The sequence below is a fragment of the Panthera pardus genome, unplaced genomic scaffold, assembly GCF_024362965.1.
Source record: "Panthera pardus isolate Hobbes unplaced genomic scaffold, ASM2436296v1 HiC_scaffold_2, whole genome shotgun sequence".
Taxonomy (NCBI): domain Eukaryota; kingdom Metazoa; phylum Chordata; class Mammalia; order Carnivora; family Felidae; genus Panthera; species Panthera pardus.
In genome coordinates this window covers 11,703,753-11,722,583 of record NW_026526765.1, presented here as the reverse complement: position 1 = coordinate 11,722,583, position 18,831 = coordinate 11,703,753, and the positions used below count along the sequence as shown (strand labels likewise).

The 18,831-nt window shown below is 49.6% G+C and overlaps 1 protein-coding gene across 6 annotated transcripts in view; it reads right to left on the bottom strand.

Moving 5' to 3' along the window:
- TRIO (trio Rho guanine nucleotide exchange factor) overlaps nucleotides 1-18,831 on the bottom strand; it is a 354,644-nt gene that overhangs the window by 65,699 nt on the left and 270,114 nt on the right. For all 6 annotated transcript variants that reach the window (XR_008423663.1, XM_053906894.1, XM_053906893.1 and 3 more), the window contains exon 34: nucleotides 12,422-12,665. Coding sequence is in view for 5 of the 6 variants with exons in the window: in XM_053906894.1 (XP_053762869.1) it covers nucleotides 12,422-12,665 (244 nt within the window). In the remaining variant the exon portion in view is untranslated. The remainder of the gene's footprint in view (nucleotides 1-12,421; nucleotides 12,666-18,831) is intronic.

Here is an 18,831-nt window from a genome sequence, read left to right as displayed (position 1 = left end):
GGCTCCAGGCTCTGAGCTGTCAGCACAGAGCCCAACGCAGGGCTTGAACTCAGGGACCGTGAGATCGTGACCTGAGCCGAAGTCAGACGCTTAACTGAGCCACCCAGGCGCCCCCACAAATGGTGCTTTTAAAATCAGAACTAAAAACATACATAAAAAGAAAGCTATTTCTGGGGTGCCTCAGTGGCTCAGTCAGTTAAGTGACCGACTCTGGCTCAGGTCACGATCTTGCGGTTCATGAGTTCGAGACCCACGTCAGGCTGTGTGCTGGCCACTCAGAGTCTGGAGCCTGCCTCAGACTCTGTGTCTCCCTCTCTCTCTGCCTCTCCCCTGCTCATACTCTTGTCTCTCTCTCTCTCTCTCTCTCAAAAATAAACATTAAAAAAAAATTTAGAAGAGAAGCTTTTGTAAAACTAGAATTCAGATGAGCCACAGGGTCTAAAGTCTTTGTATTCCAAAGAGGAAACATACATTAATAATTAGGCAGCTAAAATACGATGAAAAGGTCCCCCAAAACCTCAAAGGCAAAAGATGGAATATGCAGCGCATTATCGACTACATTTTGATATTGAAACCCTAATGACCTAACTCTGAGGAATATTATCTATAATTTCCTCTCAAAATTACTAGTGTCTTCCTGAGACTTGAACGCCCTTCATAACCCTGCTGAGTTTTTGGTAGCCTCTCTTCAAGCTGGCTCCGAACCCCAATTACAGGAGCCACACGGGTCCCACAGTCACGGACACGGGGATCTTGCAGCCCACGCTTCCTAGGACAGCGATTCCGGCCCGCTCCCCGTCCCCGGCGTCTCCCCTCTGCGCAGCATGTCCGCGGCGCTGGCCTCCAAACAGCTGCGGCACCCGGGTCGGGCTTCTCAGGTTCCACGCACAAAGATACTCCTGTTTAGAGGGTGTTTTGTCCGGTTTCTTAGCCCACAGATAACACCGCCCGCTCTGGAGGGAGCGGGTGGGATGACTAAGTCCTGCTTCTTAGGGCTCCATTCAGCACATTATTTCCTGCTGCTTTCGAGCACAGTTGCCAATCCACAAAAGCACCTTTATTGAGGCATTCAAACGCTACCTCTGGGTGCCAAAAATTCGATAGGCTCCTTTTCATTGCTTTCCTTACTATCTTTTCACAAACGATGTGAGTTTTTCTCTTACTGTAACAAAACACACATTCAAGTACTCCTTTTTTACGTTTCACTTTAACTCACTGTGTGACATTCTCTGTTTGCATCAGCACTGTGGGTTATTTGCAGAATGGCAACATGAGATGGGAAACCTCACAAACGTGTTCCCTAAAAAACAACAGAAACAACAGTGCTCAAAAAATTAGAGCAATGTCACCAACCCCTTGTGGCCAATACATGCTCTGATGTCCCAGTTCTGCTAAACTCGAGTGGGGTAGACCACAAAACCACCGAGGGAGGGAGAATGGGAAGACCCGACAGGAAGCCTACTTCTCCAGAGTTTGCAAGAAAAACCAAGTGGCAGGTTTTGATTGTTTTCAGGGGGCTGGTGGGGAGAAAATTCTTCCTTTTGCGAATGGTGGTTCCATTCATTTATCACAAGACGCTCACTGCGGATACAGCCCGGTGCTCCGCTAGAGGAGGGGGAAGATGAGAGAAGTGTCTCAAAGGAAAGAAAAGAAGGGTGGGTTCCCAGGAAGAGGACCTCTTTGGGTGATGGAAGGCAACTGGAATTATCATCATTTAAATGAGGAAGTCAAAACGGAACCTTCTCAGACAAAGGGATTGCCGGGGGTGGGGGGGGGGGGTGGCGTGGGCTCTCAGGAATGTACCTATGGCTCCAGGAAGGCACGGTCTTGGGGACAGTGGACTTTGGAGACCAGCTTCTGGAATCCGCTCTTCCACCAACGATGGCTGGTCTCGGGCACCTGAGTTTGTCTCTAGAAGCTACACCTTCTTCCCTGGACCAAAGGTTCCTTCCGGCTTGTGTGGAGAGCAGGATGCACAGTGGTCAAGAACTTGTGGCCAAGTTAATTCCTCTATGCCCCCACTTTCTTGTCATCAAATGGGATGACAATGGGGGCACTGGGGTACATCTTGAGGACTAAATGTAGAGAAGAGCAGCACAGTGCCTGGCACACCGCAAGCCCTCAACACATCCCCTCCGCTACAGGGCTCCAACAGTACCCTTTGCTATGGGCTGACCGGCCCCCCTGCCCCCAAATCCGTATGTTGAAGTCCTGACCCACAGTTCCTAGGAATGTAACCACAGGTGGAGACTGGGCCTTTAAAGAGGTGACTGGGTTAAAATGAAGCTGTTAGGGTGGGTCCTAATCTGACTGGAGTCCTTGTAAGAACAGGAACTTTAAACACACAGAGGCACCAGGGACGCGCACACAGGAGGACCACGTGAGGACACGGCAAGAAGATGGCCGTCTGCAAGCCAGTGAGGGAGGCCTTAAGGAAACCGACCCTGCTGGTGCCGTCGCCTTGCAATTCCAGCTTCCAGAACTATGAAAAAATAAATTGCTGTTGTTGAAGCCGTGCAGTCTGTGGTATTTTGGTAACCAGAGCTGACTAATACACCCCTCCTCCCTTGTCTGGTAACAATCTGCTCCATAACCCAGGGCTGGAATGGTCTGATTATTCCTGAGACAGGAGGAAACTAATCTCTAAGAACAGCACATCAGTATTCTTTCCTTCTAGTAGATTCAAAGCTCTACAGACTCAGGAAAAGGGGTGGGAAAGGAAAAGATGCAAGGGGACGCACAGGGCTACATTACCATTAAAAATAATACAGAATTCCAGAGCTGCCTTGCAAATCAGCCAAGGCAAATGAGCCTGTTTAAAGCCCTCTTAAATCTTTGAAAGGGTCTCTCAAATAATACATATGGTGGGTCCCCTCCTGTCCTGAGCGTGACTAGAAAAGTTGTGGGAAAATGATGACCCCCTGGAATTGTCAGCCTTATGGAATTACCAAGCTGTCCAAAGCAATCCTGTCCCTGCTGGTCAGACTACACTAAAACGCTCTCAACGGCTCAGACACTAAAGCAACTTGGAAGATTCCAGGGTTGCCCCGCTCTGGTCCACACAGAACACCAGGAAGGGTCCTTCTTCCAGACAGGAAGGATCCTTCTTCCAGACAGAGCTGGCTGTGGGGGCGACAGTTGAAAGGTCAGCCTCCTTAACCGTCTGACTGACCTCCAGCCCTGCACAGCCCAGTTCTGTCCCCTCCAAAACCCTCCTGTAGTGTCAATAAAGAAGGAAGCAACTTTTAGGTTGGGGACCTATTTAAAAACAGTATTTTTCAAAATTCATTGCGAAAGGTTAATGATAAACTGAATCCTTCAGAAAGTGCAGAGAACGTACGGAGGCTTTAAAGCCCCTTAGAAAACCCAGAGACAGCGCCATTTCAGGAACGTGTTTCTCAGAGGTGACGGTGTGATTTGGACTCCTGAGTGGCTCTGCACGAAGGGGAGGCAAAACAGAGGCACTACAAACAGCTGTTGATTCTCTGGAAGCTTCTACCACCACTTAACACTCAGTGGCAAACTCCTAATTGGCACGCTTTCGACTCAATCTGGAATAAAAGCAGATACTGGTGAAATATTACTTACAGTAATATCCCATAGTATGCTCCTGCATGGAGTCCTGTGGAATATGGCCACCAAAATCTCACCTCGCTCGAGTCACACAGAAACTTATGATTTAATTTATATGAATCACTTTAAAGAGAGACCTTATTCAAAGGTCCCCCCCCCCACCCCCTTAAGTGGGTAAAATGAAACGAGAGAACTCAAGGGGTTTGGTACAGATCCCATTTTCATGACTCCTATCGAAATTAAAAAATATATAAAACAAAATGTCGTTATATGGCACCTTTATGATGTAGTTATTTTTCTGATGTAGTTAATTTATGATTCAGGTGATTCTTCTTCAAAAGTCTGCTTCCATGAGCGCATTTACCCTTCAACCCGTGCACTGGACTTTGAGAATCCCACCTCACAGTAAACCTGTGCAGGGAGCAGGGTGACGGCGTGCACAGCACACGGCCACAGTGTGCCTGTGACAGCAGGGGACTGCCAACCGCATGGCATGGCCCACGTGCACCCCCGAGGGACGCACCAGGTCCAACACACCCGTCAGAAGGAACGAGGTTATGCCGTTTCTAAAAGACATGACCGACTGAAAAAGGCCAAAATATGCTACCTTTCCCGTAAGAAAACGGAGGCAAGAATAAGTGAATGTTTGTACTTGCTACACAAAATACCAGAAGGAGGAGGAAGAAATGAATAAAATGGTCATCCTTACTCCTTACACAGCCGACGGGACTGGGAGGAAGACTTCTCAGTTTACACCTTTTCGCGATTTAATTTTTGGTGCGAAATGCAAAACGTCTACAAGTAAGGTTTAAAATCTGGCTTTTTCTTCTATTGTTTAGAATGGAAGTTCTGAACGTGGGGTTGCTGGAATTGCATGCAAGTTGTACAGCCACGTTCATTTTCCTGGGAACAGAGGCACCAGAGCTCTCCTCACGCACTTGTGCTTCCGAACCTGTCAGGGCCCACTTCCCCAGAATCAGCTGGAATTCCCGAGGTATTTTCCCTTCTCCTTGCAGGGGCAGCTCGACTTTAAGGATTTACGGTCAAATCTACCAAAATTCTCACCATTCATAGGAAAGTGAGTGCTGGGAACATAATTACAAAGTCATCTCATGCTTCTCTGAACAGAAGGAAGAGAGAGGCAAAAGCCAAAATACACTTGGGTTTGGCTGGCACACACTTCCTAGGTGCTATTTTATCAGGTGTTCTCGGAGCCAGGAGCTACTAAATAAATCGTGGAGACAAGCGCAAAGTCAGTCCGACCGAAATACTGTTGTTTCCCACTGTGGACAGCATCTATTCGCGTCCAAAACACTAATGAAAACCAGCACACTGTACTCTTACACAATTGCTTACCAAACACATCATCTCTGTAATTTCCCCCAGCTCCTGCAGACCCTAATGAGAGTGAATACATTTAAAAGAGAAATCCCAGTTTGTCTAATAAATTGCAATGTCTGAAATGCACAAATGTCAGAGAGGAGGCAGCTGGAAAACTGCGGTCCAGAGAGAAGCGGGAAGCAGATGCCTCCTGCCTTGTACCTGCAGCCACACCCCCAGCCTGTGCATCATGCTGAGGAGAGCGGCCTCCGACGGTCCCTGGTGATCCCTTCTCCCCTGATTAGGTTTCTTTCCCTAAACACTGTGCCGTGGCCATTTAAAGCAAGTGTGGGAAGACGGTTTTCTCATTGTTTATGACTGTGCTATGTATATAATTTTGTGATCATCTTAATATGGACACTGTCAATACCTGCTCATGGTTTTTTCCTGTTTTAATAAACACTTTAATGTAAAGTTGGAACATGAAAATACCTCCAACATGAAGCATTCAGAGAGTAATGGCCCACTTGTGAGGCTCCATAATTACATGCTGCACAGAACACGGTCCTTAATCACAGGTCTTGGACGGATCACCCCGTTGTGGCTGCAGGGGGCTCAGAAGAGGGACCACTCTTTGTTCTTGGTGTGGTTCCTCTTCCCACAGGGATTTACATTAGCAGCTGTTCTGACTGACTAAAATCTGCTCTTTTCCAAGCTAATTTTTTTGAAAAAGTATATATGCCTTCCATTATATATATTTTTAAAGAGTATGTGGGCAGATATAGGTTTGAAATGCATATGCCTGGGGTGTGTTTTCTGATTAACAGTGGCAATCTGGCATTAAGTAGATGTCTAAATACACCAAAACCACAATAGAGTCAACCACATTTTTTAACAGCACTAATGCCTTTTCGAGGCCCTCCATTTTTTGAAAACTTACGAGGTCATTTAAAAGTCACTAAGCAGTTATAAGAGGTAGGAGGCCGATTCCCCTTTGGGGCCGAGTGTTTCACGATTTGGGAAACTCACGTGTGAGTTGAACACAATTGAACCGACTCATCCCCAGTATCCCGGGGGAGATGCAAGAGGCCTCCCTCCTCGGGCAGGGGAGCTCTATTCTTGGTCACGGAGATTTCTAGAGAAGCACCTCAGTCTCGCAGAGCTGCCGTTTCTCTGGGCGGTGGTCGGGGCAGGGATGGAGAGCACAGGATGAGGCCATGGCTCCTGTGAGCACAGGACACGATGTCCGTCTGTCAGCTGCCCCGTACTAGGCTGATGCAGTGCTGGGAGCCCGGAAAGCGGTTTGGACAGGGGTGAGGAATCTTAGTATCTGCTTGTATTCTGAGGAGGGAAAAGCTTCCACATACCCTTGGAGCTCGGGGCCAGCAGACCACGGGCACAGGCTGGGAGTGCAGGCGGGAGAAGGCGGGGAGTCCCTGGGAGAGGACACGCCTGGTAGCTTTCCGAGTCGTTCCCTTCCACTACCTGCAAACCTCTAGGAAGGTCCTGTCACCTGGTCTCATTTCCATAAAAGGGGACCAAGGGACATGGGAGCTGAGACGATGGAAGAGACTTGGCCTCCTCCCAAAGCTGGGGAGGGGGTGGTGGTGGTGGTGGGGCGGCCACAGACAGAGCCAACAGCTCACAGGGCCCGGATGCTGAGGCGGGGAGGCTGAAGACAGGGCCCAGGGGAGGGGATGGCCCCGGAGGGGGGACGACAGGGGCTCACGTGCACTGCATTTCGGGCCTCAAGGGAAACACGTATTCATTTTACATATAGTGGTTATGGTCAGGGGTTCCCCGAGAATCAGACGTGGAGCTTTGACCTCCAGGCATGCCCATGTCTCTCCACCTTGAGGAATGGCCCCATGGTCACAGGAAACATATCCATGCAAAGTGTGAATCTTTAACGTAAAGGACGTAAAACAGAACGGAACTGGATGCTCATCCCCCATGCAGACCCCTGCTGAGACAGCAGCCCAGCAGAACCCGCCCCCTTTCCGGGCCTCAGCGCAAAGCTCCCCCGGATGCCCCACCATCCGGCCCCTTCTCTCCGTTCTCACTCACTCTCAGTGCCAAGAAGAGGTTCTCTGCCTCCCTCATCAGTCTTGTGGTTTACAACCTATGTTGTCTGTACCTCCTCAATCACATTTGTAAGTCTGACACCATGTCTGTGCCCAATGCTCGTACTGAAATCTGTTTTAAAGCATTTTCATTGATTTTCTATGTGTTTCCTCGTGGGTCTTGGGTCCAAGTTCATCTCCCCAGGACCTTCTCAGGTTAGCCTTTGTGCTGTAACACTTGTTAACTGCATCAAGATTTATTCTGTTCTCCCCTCACCTCCACAGACTCACTGGATAAATTTATTTTTTTCCTTTGAGATTTTTCATTTACTTGGTAAGAGGAGGCAGAGAATGTCAGGAAGGGGTGAGGGATTAAGACAAACCCCTCCTGTTACCTGACATACCACACTAGGGGGAGAGAGGGCAGGTGCACACGTGGGGTGTGTGCGTGCGAGGCGCAAGGCCCTGTAGGACACAGCAGGAGGCTGGGAGCGACAGCAAGTCCCCGAAGAAACTTGAGGTGCAGCATGAGGGGGTCTGCGTTTCGCCGCAGTAAGGCAGGCGTGAGCACTGGCACCGGGAGGTCTGCGGGCCAGCATCAGTGGTGGCACTGAGGAAGGGACGGTGTGCCCGAAACGCATGACTCAGGTCAAGGTAACCACGTGTGGTGGCAAGCTCAGGAAACTCGAAACATCATCACGGGACTCCGTAGCTCCACTTCTGGGTACATTCCCCAAAGCACTGAAAGCGAGGACTTGAGAGATCTGAACGCTCCTGGTCACCGGCATCACTCACGATGACCGGAAGCTGGAAGCAGCCCCGGGGTGCACCAGTGGGTGGGGGGAGAAACAGACGTGGTCTCCACACACAATGCAACACTATTCAGCCTCAGAGCAGAGGAGCATTCTGACATACACAACAACAGGGGTGAACTTGAGGGTGAAATAAGCCAGTGGCAGAAGGAGAAATACTGTCATAGACAGTAGACATAGACACAGGAAGCAGAACCGGGCGGCCCGGGGCCGGGGAGGGGAATGGGAGGACGGAGAGAGCCGTGGACGGGCTGTGGTAATGGGACACGGCAATGGGAATGAACTCAATGCCCCTGAAGTGAACACTTCAAAAGGGTTACGACGGTAACTTTTACGTTACGTGTATTGTACCACGTAGAAAAATAATGTGCGTCACCACCAGCTCTGGGTTCTGGCACCTGTCACGTGCCCCCCGCGTGGCTGGGTGACAGCTGGGTTACCCCCTGAACCTACAGCGAAACTCTCAAGCACGATCGTTTGGGTTGTGAAGAAACAGAGAAGCCGAACCATTCCGTCTAGAGCAGCATAAAAACGGGGATGTTTTCAACTGGCCTCATCAGAAAAAACGAACATTTCTGATATTCCTGTTTACTTTCTGTGATCAAGACTAAGTAAACGAATGTAGAAAAGTGACAAGTTTTACAAGTTTGGGCAGAAGGAAAGAAAATCCCTCGGATTTATGAAGAGATTAAAGATGATTACACGGCACCTATTTCGGCAGTAAATCCACACGCGTTACCCAGGGGAGCGTGGGAGGCCGGTGCCCGCCAGGCCGGGCGCCACATTAGACTCGCTGGGCACGGTGTCCGCGTCCAGGCCCTGAGCCCAGAGATTCTGATGGAACGGTGACGGTATAAACCGCCAACACAAACCAGACCGGATGAGCACGAGGCGTTGCTGAGTCCTTATTCTGCCTCAGCGTGTGGGGTGTCTGCTGAGCCAGTGTCACCGACGCTGTGAAGAAGGCAGACTGGCCACCGGAGCAAAACAGGATTGACACTCGGTCACCAATGTCACCGGTCTACTAAGTGCGCTCTGCCAGCAACCTGCCTGTGCGGGACTCCCCCACAAAACGGAAAGCATTTCTCAACCGAAGAACGTTCACCCTGGAACGTTCGCACCCTGTTTCGGATGCGAAACTATCTCTTTGGAAAACAAACTGAGCAATTACGTTTCTTGTTCACTTAAAATAAGATAAGTGTGTGTGTGTGTGTGTGTGTGTGTGTGTGTGTGTGTGTGTGTATACACATATATATTTTATATTTATTTTTGAGAGAGCGCAAGTGGGGGAGGGGCAGAGAGAGGGAGACAGAGGATCCGAAGCAGGCTCTGCGCTGACAGCAGTGAGCTCGATGTGGGGCTCGAACTCATGAATCATGAGATCACGACCTGAGCCGAAGTCAGACACTCAACTGACTGAGCCACCCAGGCGCCCCCAAGATAAGTTACATTTCTGATATCTCCCTACATTGCTCAAGTTTACAGAAAATAAAAGCACTTCCGGTCCTCGCGGTACTTGAAAACCGCTGAGTGAGCACAGGCAGTGCTCACAGTGAGTCCTGGGCCCTTCTTGGATGAGGTGTCTATACTCACATTCACACTGCAGCGTTTCAAGTATCATTCGCAACCAAATAAACAGACATCTGACCTTAACAGGCATGACTTTTACATCTGAAATGTTCGGAAATCTAAGTTGTTTGGACTAGGGAGTTATTAGATAAATTATTGAAGCAGTAAAGCTGAGATAATTTTGGAATCAGAAATTAGTAAATGTGCCTCCTGCCTGGAAGGTCAGAGCAGCGAATGATGGAAGGCGCTTAAGAAACTATCTGGTGACTAGAGACAGACACTTGACGACAGCTCCCTAACTTTCAGGAGTCTGGGAGAACGTGGAAGGCGAGACTACCTGCTTTCTTGTCAGGAGGAGACATGCCAGTGACAAGCAGCGAGTCCTCAGAGAGCAGGGGCCACACGTAAGTCCTCACCGCAGCACTCTTCAAGCCCAACCTGGGGCCCAAAAGTAGATGTCGGGTAGCAGACATATGTGTGCAAAAGGGCGAAGGGCCCAGCACACCCCAACGTGCAAGCGATTACAGTGGCACACCCACCTTCCCACGTAAGAGCAAGAAGGGTTGTGGGCTGAGCGGAAGCAAATCAAGATCTCCCGTTTCCCCAGGTGGCAGTGGCTTCTGGTCCCGCAAGTCTGTGTCTTTTATTTGGACTTCGTTCCCAGATCCTCATCTATTTGAGGAAGGCCCCTTCTCCTAGGTGGACACCCTGGTCACTATGGTCAGATTTCCTGGACTTGAACAGGGACAGGATGCTCTGGCAGAGGCCTGTCACAGAGCCCAGAGGAAGATTTCTAATCTATTGCCCTGTTGTCCCAGTCCTAACATAGCAAGTGAGCAATCTTAAGAGTGTCCTTGCATTATAGGAAAAATACAAATGCAGGAAAAATGTTAAAAATGGGTAAGGTTTCTGAGCTCCCATCTACTGGATGAGCTGTTAGTTCACGACGGGTTTTACTGAATGAAGCAACATCTTCTTGTTCAAGAAAGAGTGTGACAGGGTTTCTGAGGGGCAAGGCAGAACTTCTCAGGGGCTAGAGCGTCACAGAATAGGGGAGACAAAAGCCCCAGCCAATGAACTGGTACTTAATTCTAAAAAGCAGCAAAAACCCAACCTCTGTAACAACTCTTCAGGACAAAGTCAAGTGCGATAAATACACAGTTCTTTCTTCTTGGCTAGCCTGCAATTGTGAACACTGGGAAGCAAAGAACACACCATGGGAAAGGCACATATGAAAAGAAATCTTTCAGAACGAGTTTTATTTGTGGCTGGAGTTCACCAGGGCTCCTCTGTATAATCAACTCAAGGGGAAAAGTTGTACTTTATTTTCAAGTCAAACTCAGGGACCTAAATATATGATGTAACTTTGGAAACCCCGTGGCAACAGGCTAACCCAGCACAGACCACCCCCCGGCCCCCGCCACTGGCACTCGAGTGCCACACGAGGGGGAGTCCAGCGCTGCTCTAACCTCATGGGCAGCTTTGCCAGGAACGAGAGCGGACACCCTGGCCTTTGGCCAAAATCTGAAAATTCTCCTTCTGTTTGGATCCCTGAAGGAATGATAGCTCAATTCTTCTAGTTTCTTACTGGGGTGACAATCAGGTCACTGTTAGGCCCTGAGGGATCTGGAACACGGTTGTGCCTACAATTAACAAGGTGAGCTAATCAATCAGTAGCTGTGTCCTGTGCAGTCTCATTGAGCTCAACGCAATGAGTGAAACGTACCTCTGCAGCCAGAAGATGGTCCTCAAGACATGTCATGAAAAATGCAAAGCGGGCACAGATAACAAATGGAGGGAGTGACCAGAATATTGCAAAATTAATAGAAAAAGAACCAGAATATGGCAGAGTATAGGGTTGTTCTCTCAGGAAGAGAAAACAAATTGCATATCCCCAGATCTGCAAGAATCTGCCATTTGCCAGTACTTCAGAGAAATGAAGACTGACGTAATATGGTTCAAAGCAGATGAACTCTACACATTCTACACTTTTCTAGAAGCTATAAATGACCAGTGTTTCTCAAAAGGGCTTGAAGTCTCAAGTGAGCTTTTCACGGAGATGAAACCAGCACTGTCCAAAAGAAACATAGCGCAAGCTGCACATGCAATGTATAAAAATTTTTAGTAGCTACGATTTTAAAAAGTAAAAGGAAATAGGAAATTAAATTAACCATAATAAAACTTTATTTAACTCACTCTATAAAATATATTACCATTTCAACCTATAACGACTGTAAAGTAATTACATTTTTTTTTTTTCATATGAGGTCTTGAAATCGAGCATGTATTTTGTACCTGCAGGACAGCTCAGTTCAGACTGGCCACACCGGAAGTGCTCAGTAGCTCCAAACCTGGACATTTGGGACAAACATGCTCGCGTACTGTCACTAGGAGCCCATTACTGACCCATCCAGACACACATGGAGAAACAGTCTTGCCACGGTTACCTTTAAATAGAGGAATCACTAAGGAATGCCAAACGCTGCTTGCTTCAAATGCCCTGTCATTTCAGGGGAAAAGTGCACCTTTCAAAAGCCCCTCCTGCCACAGTCACAGCACAGCCACGGCCCTGCCCACCCGCACCCTCTCCCTGGCAGCCCAGCTCCGTTCCCACTCTGCATGGCGAGCCTGGGCAGTCTGGGATGTTCGGAGATACTTCACAAGGTAGGAGGAGGCCTGGCTGCACTCAGGGCCTGCATGCTTGCTTTTCTGGGATTTCACGGTAACAAAACAAAGAAAGCACAATGTGAAAACCTGATTAAGGAGACGCTGAATACGGTCCCCCCTTCCCTACCCGCTTTCATCACCTGGAGAGGAACCGCACCTTCCGTGTTCTCAATTTATGAACGACACTGGCCCCAGAAGAAGAGCCCTCTCTCTTTTTCCAAACTGATACCATTTTGGCCTGAGTAACAGGTGAAATCTTCACTTCCCACTCCAGCTCTTGATGGATTAGAAAAGCCCAGAGACACAGTGATAATGGAGGGAAGCACGAGTGACGAGGAGAGACCGTACCCCTCACCAGGCTGCAAAGAAGCAGGGGCAGAAGCTGGGCACGAGCCAGCCGTGCCTCACGATCCCTACCTTTGTGGTTGAAGATGCCCTCCATCTCCATGCTGCTTCTAGAGTGGGCGATGCACAGAGAGCCGCAGGGGACCAGGCCTTCCGCGGCGGGGGACCGGTCGGTGGTCCGCACCAGACACCAGTCAGGCTTGTCGTGGGGCCGCTCCAACACTTCCACGGTCTGGCCACGGCGGATGGTCAGCTCCGTGCTGTTGCAGGCGGTGAAGTCGTGGATGACCACCGTCAGCTCGCAGCCGCCGGAGAGCTGGGGAGGGAGAGGGACACGTCAGTGAGCTCCCGCCACCGCAGCCCCTGCGGGCGAGGCTGAGCTGGGCCAGCAAGAGCCGGGGCTGGGGCAGTGACTGGCCACCACCTGAGCGGGGGCTCCCCGGTTGCACTGCCCCTTCGCTTCCCTCTGGAATTACGGGGGCAGTTACTCGCTTTTCCGTGTTTTACTGTATGGCTATGATTTTTGAGGGTTTCACGGTTAGAATCTGATACAATTTTCCATATGAGCGTCCCTATCTTTTTGTGCCTGAGACATCATTATCTCCCTGCTCAAAATGTGCTATATAATCCTTTTTAAACATAGGGCAAACTAGTGAAAACTGAAGGCTGCTTGGGGGATCACTGCATCATACGGTGACAACATGATAGTTTTACTTGAAGTTTCAGTTCCCACTCCGTGTTTGAGCCAGGCTATTAGTGGGAGGCTCTCTGGCACCACTTGGTTGAAAAAGGGAGCAGCCGCGCAGCAGGGAGACCGAAGCGGTCATGAGATCCCTACATATGGGCAGTGCATGCCTTATTCTCTCTTCCAGTCCCTCCAAGAGCTCCTCTCCACCCCCCCACCCCCCAGGATACCTCTTAGCGGGCACTCCCGCCGGGTCCTTTCCAAGCCGTCTTCCCATGCCGTGTTTTAGCATGCCATTCCGTACGCTCTGTGGACACTGGCTTACTTCCCTATGCTATGTGCTTTCTGGTCCGAGGCTCCTTTCCGCACCTCTCCCCTCCCACTAAGCTCACTCCCATTTTCTGTAAATTAGAACTCAACTAATTCTTAGGCCCTTTGAAGCACATTCACAAACTCCAGAAAGATACAGTGCCATGATCACTATTTGCCTGTGGCCTGTGTCCCATTTGTCTGCCCCTTACACTGTTCATGCCCCGGGGACAGCATGCGTATATATATATATACATATATATATATGTATATGTGTGTATACATATGTATATATGTGCATATATATGTATATATACGTGTATATATATGTGTATACACACACACACACATCCCTCCTACACAAGAACCTTGTCACCCGCTCCCCATCTTTGGACTGTTTCGCCGGCCCCTCACTCCAGATCGCCCCAGGAGGTTCCAGCTCTGCTGCGTGTCCACCATCCCCCTGTGCGGCTCCGTAACCACACTCTCTGTGCCCATCACTCCCCAAGCAGACATCCCAGATAGCAGCTAGAGAGGACTCTCGTCACTGTTTCGGGCATTTCCCTCCAAAGCAGTGAGTCTAGGACGTGACTCATTACCCGCCTCCCCGATCTGTTTCTCTTCCAATGTTGCCTTTTGGATAATGGTTTCACCATCAAGTCACCCGAGCTAAAAACTCTCTCTCCAAACGCTATCAAATAAACTTAAGGGCATGTCTCGGATTACTTCTTTCCTCTTGCCCATCCGTGCCACGCTTCATTTGGATTTTGCGGTGACCTCCTGGTGGCCTCCCTAACTTCAGGCTCACCTTCCAAGCCATCTGAACGCTGCTGGCAGCTGCCTTTTTGAAATGCGGAGCCTCCCATTCAAGCACCTGACACACGCGTTCCTTCGTGTGGGATTCAAAGCCCCCAAGCCCCCACAGCCAGGTCCCGCCCACCCTGCTGCTTGTCCTCATGTGCTTCACAGCCTGGAGCGTGTCTTCCTTGAGGTGGTCCTGCCCTGCACTGTGTCCATGAGATCCGTCTGCTCAGAACCCCCATGTCCCCACTCTATTCCAGGCCTCCTGTCAAAGCCCTCTGAGAAGTTGCTCCTGCACCTGTCTTAGGTTTTTAAATAAATCGTGTCTCAATTCTGAAATGAGCCACGTCTTGGGGTGTGTGTGTGTGTGTGTGTGTGTGTGTGTGTGTGTGTGAGCGCATGCACGTGCCCTTAGCACCAGCAAGGGGGTGCTAAGCGGGTTTGTTATTTCTCTGTGAACTTTCCATGCCTGGTCCGTGAGGGGAGAGATGGGGCCCGTCTCAGTCATCCCCGAGTCCCAGTGCCAACAATGGCAGGCACAGGGATCATACGAAGAGGTTGCTGAATAGCCTTGAAGCCTAGCTCGCCCAGTGCTTTGTATCCCGCAAGCAGATAAACATTTGCGGAAGTGAAAAACGCAAAATGGGCTTGCTCTAAAAATGCAGACGCTACATTTGAGAAATTGAAGTGGAACGTGGGCTTTTCTCCTGTGACTTCAGGAGCAAACTCTGCCTGTGCTCAGTGTGCAGCACACCCAGGCTTCTGTCGCCCTGAAGGGCAGCAGCACAGAGAACACACAGGGACAGAGGAGTAGGCGGGCTGGGCTGTGGCCAGCGGGTGAAGGACCGCCTGGGCCTCCTGCTGGGAAGCAGCCTTGTTCCAGAAGCCTTGCAGATCAGATCCACCCGCAGAGAACTGGGAACCCGTGCCTCCTGCACAGGCCCGCAGCCTGCTGGCCCTGTCATGCCCTATGCTGTTCAGTATCCTCCTGTTCTAATAGCTGGTCTTTTGAGAGAAGTTTAGATATTTACAATAAGAAACACATGTCCACAAGACAACCACAGAAAACAAAACAAAACAAAACAAAACTCCTCCATAATGCAACACAAATATCGACAAAGTGAACTGTCTTTGCTAGGCCACAGAGGAAATTTCTCACAAATGTTGAATCCCCTTCTAAATTTTATAAATTCCTCTGTGTGAAACCCATGCTAAGTCCTACACGTTTCTCTGTGAACAAAGATGCTCACGTTAAAAGAGTTAAAGGCAGAGGCCCAAGAGAGAGAATTTCCCTTGTAAAACCCTGCATTATGGCATTATGGAAGGGGTTAATCCCTGTAACAAAAACGAGGGCTGTTTCCTGTCCCAGGGAAGGCACGACCAGTGGACAAGGCCCAGTATGGAGTCCAGCGTGCTGAGGCCCCTCGGGGCCCATACTTCCTGGGGGCCCCCTTCCAGCCTGCTGGAGCTCCCCCGTGGCCACCAGTGACCTGCCCGTGTGTGCGTGTGTGTGTGTGTACACAGCACAACCCCCGCCTGAGGGCTGCCTTGCCATTTCTCCACGCCCAGCCCTGGGAAGCACAACTTCAGGACACATTATCTCATCACCAGGCCTTTGCTGGCTTCATTCTTGAGCATTTTATTAATTTTTCAGACTGCTCTGGGCCACGTGGTATGTTCTGTGGGTGGGGGAAGGGTGGGAAGGAGAGAAAGGGGCTGCCTGAGGAGGAGAGTTAAGCTCGACTTTATTTCTGGCACGGATGCTTTAGCCCCTTACAGAGTAATCAAACACTATTGGAAACATCTGTGGACTTGACAGAGCATCAGAAATAAAAATCAAGCCTGTTAGGACAAAGAATCTCATACTGAGTTACATACAGTTCTTTTTCAAAGACCTCAGATAACTTACTAACAAAACCTAGTACAAGAATCAGTTTTTAAACAGTACTAAGATTATCGTTTAAAAACATCGCTATCTTCTTGGTTTTACCATGAGAATCTCCTGCACAAATCTTTAAGGGGCGGGGAAGCTAACTGGATGTTTTCTAGAGCACATACGTCCTGTGCATTTCTGTCTCAATGTTCACATCCGAATATTTTAAACCTACGACAAAACCTGCCTTTAAAACCAGTTTGCTGGGGCGCCTGGGTGGCTCAGTCGGTTAAGCGGCCGACTTCGGCTCAGGTCATGATCTCGCGGTCCGTGAGTTTGAGCCCCGCGTCGGGCTCTGTGCTGACAGCTCAGAGCCCGGAGCCTGTTTCAGATTCTGTGTCTCCCTCTCTCTGACCCTCCCCCATTCATGCTCTGTCTCTCTCTGTCTCAAAAATAAATAAACGTTAAAAAAATAAATAAATAAAACCAGTTTGCTAATTAAAAAAAAAATTTTTTTTAAATAAAAGACTTAAAATAACTATTTTGAGGGAGCAATGTAAATCATTACTACCTTGTAAGAATTAAATTCCTGATTGGAAAAAGTTCAGATAACATACATCGTTAAGTATGACCGAGACCGTACTTGTTTTCAGTGATACTGCTACCAACAGTGACCCGATTTCATTACTGTGCTGAAGAATTACCATTCCACTGATCTCGTTTAAAAATTCACTTTCCCTTCCAGCCATACTCCGTGACAGTTTTCCCAGTATCTTTCTCACTTCTGTGTGTCTGAGGGACTTCTAGGACGGGTTCCTCACCACATGCGTTTAGTTTAGGATTGCAATTTATGAAAATCTGAGTTTCCATGACTCACATTAACTCTTGTGAAATTCACATCAGAAGACAGTTTCCCCCTCCCCCTGATCTTTCGGCCTTTCTCCTTTAAACGACAAATATGGGGACTAAAAAGCATGGCAGTGAAAAGGCCCTCCTTAGCACATGGAGCACGGAAGCCAGCTAGGAAATGCCTCCTCCAAGACTACGAGGGCTATGGAGGGAACTCCAATGACCCAGATGCACAATTAGCAGCATCAAATCAGGGTCCCTTTGCCTGAATTCTCTCCAGAATGACTGAAAATGAACAAGCTGTAGTTTCACCCAAACGGATGAAACACTCCTCTCTGGTCGCCGGCACGTGAACCTTCAACAATCACCACGCGGCACCGAATTTTATTTTTTATGTTCTCTGGAGAAACCGTGTTATGTCGTCGCTTTGCCTGAACCCAGTTAGAGGCAGTAACGAAGAGAGACCCACAGCTGGGGAATTCTCAGCCCACCCCTCCTCGGAGATGCCCCTCTCTGGTGCACAACGAGGCAGTTGTACAAGAACACACAGTTCTGGAGGGACAACGGCAAACATCTGGTCTGAATAACCGAGCTCCCAGGTGAGTTCTGGGGCAGCTTCTGCCAGAGGAGGAGCGGGCTCTTTACGACTAGCATGGCGGACCACGCAGCCCTTGCTGCAAACGATTCTACTTCAAGAACCGAAGATCAACTCAGGTGGGTGTCTGGCCAACGTTCGGAGAGCAATTCAAAAGGAAAGGGGCATTGTGGTCTAATAAAAGCCATTTCTCCTTAAAGAACAGAGTGTGTCAACTCTGTGAACAGTCACATCCTACAACCCAGCACAGTTCAGTCATTCAGAAACCTCACAAAAGAGTCTTGTGGTTTTGCGGAGGCTCCACACACAGCAGACCAAAGATTGGCTGCCCGGTTAGAGAGGATGAGAGCGCACGGCTCCGTCACTGGCGATGCTCACGAGAGAGGGGCAGCCACTGGCATCTGTAAGAGTTCCCCAAGGAAACGCGTCACATCCCTGGCTCTCACCCACCCAAGCTTCTCGCCGCGCAACTTCACGGACACAGGGGCGTACCAGCAACCACCTTACCCGTGTGAGCCGCCGGGCCCATGCTCACCCCGACCCCGAGGCCAAATCCACGGGAGAACCCTTCCCCAAAATTTGCTGAGTTTCAGTGAGGACCACTCTGATGGGCTCTCACACACCGAGCATAGAAATCTGTGAGGACTGAAGAGTGGTTAATATGGTAAATTTTCTGTGGTTTTCACTACACACGCACATAAAAAAAAAAAGTCTGTGAGAAGATTTTTTTTTCCCCCCAAAGCAGCAGCCTACCATACCCAGTATTTTATCCAGAAAAGAAAGCGGAGTGTGGTACTCAGGGGTGTTCATTCTTTACTGACATTGTCGCACGGTGGTTTTCTGACATGAAAATCATTCTTGGAAGGCCTCCCTGACTGTGTGATATACATGAGGTGGAATGGAACATTTGATGTGAAAAAGCAAACTTAAAAGCCCCGCCTAAGAAAAGGGCAAACTTTGAAGTAGAAAGTGAGGCCAACTGGAGGCGGGACAGCGAGTTCGTACGGGGCTCCACAGAAGCTGACCTGCACTAACATCACGTTTCCCCTCACTCGACACACCAGAACGGGGACGCCAGCACCCGCCCAACAGACCGATGACCAGCTTAACTGGTTACCGGGAGCTGGGGGCAGACAGCCGAACACCACCCGCACTCCCTCAGGCCGCCACGCCCTGGAACATCCGAACTCTGTGAGACCGCTTCACCCGGAGGAGCCCGCTTGCTGAACTTCCTGAGCGAGCAACACAATCTTTCGTCCAGAGAAGTCCCTGTGAAATGACGCCTCGCGTCTCTGACGCAGGTATGGGAAGAGGGCAGGTACGACAGCCAGCGACCGGCTGACCGGGCTTCTCGCCAGAAGGAACCGCGG